General features: G+C 37.9%; 1 protein-coding gene across 1 annotated transcript in view; it reads right to left on the bottom strand.

Annotated features, from left to right (window-relative positions):
• Window positions 1-20: 20 nt before the first annotated feature.
• Window positions 21-3523, bottom strand: part of LOC107089115 (zinc finger protein 391-like) — an 8252-nt gene continuing 4749 nt past the window's right edge. The window contains exon 2 of the mRNA XM_015381682.1: window positions 21-3242. Coding sequence (XP_015237168.1) covers window positions 1486-3177 — 1692 coding nt within the window. The 5' untranslated portion in view covers window positions 3178-3242 and the 3' untranslated portion in view covers window positions 21-1485. The remainder of the gene's footprint in view (window positions 3243-3523) is intronic.

Genomic DNA, 3523 nt, shown 5'->3' with positions numbered 1-3523 from the left:
CTTTCATTCAAAATGGAGTTTATTAACATAAATCATTCAGCTCCAAGTCAAACATATTTCGGTTAAAAACTCTTGACTGATCAAGTGAAACTCAACTAAGCTAAGCTACTATGTACAAAGAAGAAGGAAAAACATGGTTGAAAGTCAAAGAGGTGATGCAATGATATCAAAGTTTAGCATAGATTTTCTCTTGAATTTGGAATGCGGTCAAATTAGGTCTTGGCTAATTTAGAGCAAACCAATTCACAATGCAAATCCAAGAGGTGACTAAAACATCATTTGGCCAAATAATGTTTTAATAAACGATTTGGTTAATCAGGAGCCCATAACCTTTATTTAATTGATTCTTTATCTTCTTTGAGTGCGGTATCAGCGTGCAGATAATGACTCCTGTTAAATGACTTCTGCTCATAATTCGCTAATCAAAATGTAATGAGCATATGAGAAAAAATATGAAAGTTAAAGTATTAGTGTTTTAATTAGTGAAAGAAAGCTTGTTTTAGCTTTGGAGACAGCAGCTCAAAACATGTCAGCATAGCATACCCATCGGTTCAACCTGTTAGCTCTGTCTTTACTAAACAATAAACATATATAATAAAAATCATCAAAAATACATTGTTTAACCAGAGAATCTGTGCTAGAAATGCAAACCTCCTCTGATCTCTGTATGGAAGGCTTGAGTTTTCTCCAGTATTTAGTTTTAGCAGCTTTGCATGGCAGGCAGAGAGGAAGGGCCTTTTTATGTTCCCGCCAGATAAACATCAGGGAAGCTTTTCCTTTTTTTCACTGAACCCGTTCCTTTATACATACAAGTTCGAGAACCACTGGTCTAGGGTTTCCAGCCATCCCTTGAAACATATCAACCCATTTTTAGAGGAAATGCTGCATGCTTTGTGGGGAGGTGATCAGAGTGGGATTTGTCTGTATTTCTGATGGAATTAAAAAGTAAGTATTATTGTTGTTAACGATGTAAATGAGTGGCATGAGCTGTTATCTGGTCAACCTACTCCTGTAGCTGCCATCAGTGCAAACTTTGACTGTTTGTCATAGTTTCAGGCTTTAGGGCATTTAGGTTTTGGAAAGTTAAAACTGGTTGTTTAGAAGAGGGTTGAATGAGGAGGTTGTTGGGCCATGCAGTTTGTCTAATCTGAAAGGCTTTTTTTTTGTTCAAACAGAAAAAAATTGATTGGAGGCCTCATTGTTAATATTTTTTTATTTACGAGATGAAACCTTTAATTTTTCATCTGTATCAAGGTCTAATTAGGTCTACTCATTTATGTGCATTTGTTTTATGTGGAAATTCAGTGTGCCAATGTCAATAAAGCCTTTCCCACATATTTGACATAAAGGTTTCTCAATTGTTTGGCTTTTCCTCTGATCATTTAAATTACTACTTTTTCCACACGTCTTGCATGGAAAAGGTTTCCTATCTATATTGGTTCTAATGTTATCAACTGAATTACCAATCTGAAAGAAATCTTTTCCTCATGTCTTACATGGAAAAGCTTTCTTATCTGTGTGGGTTTTGATGTGATCATTTAAACAACTCATCCGAGAGAAACTTTTCCCACATGTGTTACATGAAAACGGCTTCTCACCTGTATGAGATCTGATGTGAACATTTAAATTATAAATTTTAGAAAAACCTTTTCCGCACATCTTACAAGTAAAAGGCCTCTCACCTGTGTGGGTTCTGGTGTGAGTATTTAAATCACAAATTTGAGAGAAACTTTTTCCACATGTTTTACAGGAAAAAGGTTTCTCACCTGTATGGGTTCTGATGTGATATTTTAAACTATTAATCCGAGAGAAACTTTTTCCACATGTCTTACATAGTAAAGGTCTCTCCCCTGTGTGGGTCCTGATGTGAGCCTTTAAATTATGATCTCTAGAGAAACTTTGTCCACATATCTCACAAGAAAAAGGCCTCTCACCTGTGTGGCTTCTGGTGTGAGTATTTAAATCACAAATGCGAGAGAAACTTTTTCCACATGTATTACAGGGAAAAGGTTTCTCACCTGTGTGGGTCCTGATGTGGTATTTCAAACTATTCATCCGAGAGAAACTTTTCCCACACGTCTGACATGCGAAAGGCCTCTCACCCGTGTGGGTTCTGATGTGAGCATTTAAATCACAATTTTGAGAAAAACCTTTCCCACATGTCAAGCATGTTAAATGTTTTTCACCTGAGTGGGTTCTGTAATGGCGTTTCATGGTAGACCTTTTCATATAGGATCTCTCACAAACGTCACATTTAAAATACTTTTTGTTGGTGTCAGTTTGAGATTGACTTTCTGAGACAGTGGAGCTACTTTCTCTTTGATCTTTAGTCTCAACCTCGGTAGAGATATGAAAAGAAGGATCCTCAGTTATTGGTTCTCTTTCATGCAAATCCTCTTCCTGAAGAATAAAAGTCTCCATCAAACTAATTGACTGCTTTTGGACAAACTGCTCCTCCTTCTGACTACTGACTAGGTCCTCGTGGTCCTGTCTAGCTGGTAAATGTTCCATTAGCTGCTGTTCATGTTTAGGAAGTGAAAAATCAATTTCCTCCTTTAGTTTAAGTAGTGGAGATTCTGGTTTCTCCTCTTCCTTTTTATCCCACTGAGGTTCTGGTTCATCGTGCTCTTCCATCAGTAGCAAATCTGGTTCCTTCAGTTCCACTCTAGTCCAAATAGACTCAGATTCCTCGTTTTCTTCTTTGATCTGAGGAACAGCTAGATCCTCTTCTTCCTCTTTAATCCATGAAGGTCCTGCTTCCCTCAGTTCTTTAATAGGAGGCATCAAATTATTGGACTGTTTCTGGTCAAACTGACAGCTAAGCACGTCCTTCTGTTCCTGTCTAGCTGGTAAATGTTCCAATAGCCACTGCTCATGTTTAAGCAGTGAAGATTCCTTTTCCTGTTTTATTTCAAGCAGTGGAGTTTGTGGTTCATCCTGTTCTTGCATCAGTTGCAAAGCGGGTCCCTTGTGTTCCTCTATAGCCCACGTAGACTCAGTTTCCTCATTTTCTTCTTTGATCAGTGGACGTCCTAGTTGTTCTTCCTCCTCTTTAATCCATTGAGGTCCTGGTTCCTCCATAGCTTTACCAGGAGGAGATGGATTGTTTGGTTCAATCAGATCCTCTTCAGTCCATTGAGGAACTACTTCACCCTGGTCATGACTGGATTTCCTCATCTTGTTACAAAGTTGATGGATGGCAAATGTTTCCTCCTCATTTGATCAATTTTGCTTCTGGAGTTCTGTGGGGGACAAACAGTGATCAATGAAAATAGGCAACTAGGCCTTTAACTGTAAAAACCTAGAAATGCATTTTGATACAAATTTACATTTCTGTGCAGTCAGTTCATCAAGATTATGAGCCAAAGTTAAATGAGCTTTTGTAGACTGTCAATGGAGCATTAGAGCCCCTGCTAAGCTAAGCTAACTCAGTTGTTTCAGAGAGTGTCTTGTTATTGCATGTTAACAGTGCATTTGTCAAATAACCCAATTATGTCAATGCAAAAGTATCTCTTAGATAAAC

The sequence above is a fragment of the Cyprinodon variegatus genome, unplaced genomic scaffold (genome assembly GCF_000732505.1).
Source record: "Cyprinodon variegatus isolate N-32 unplaced genomic scaffold, C_variegatus-1.0 Scaffold239, whole genome shotgun sequence".
NCBI classification, from domain to species: Eukaryota; Metazoa; Chordata; class Actinopteri; order Cyprinodontiformes; family Cyprinodontidae; genus Cyprinodon; species Cyprinodon variegatus.
Note: the sequence above shows the minus strand (reverse complement) of the source record. Positions and strands in the feature narration are given on the sequence as shown.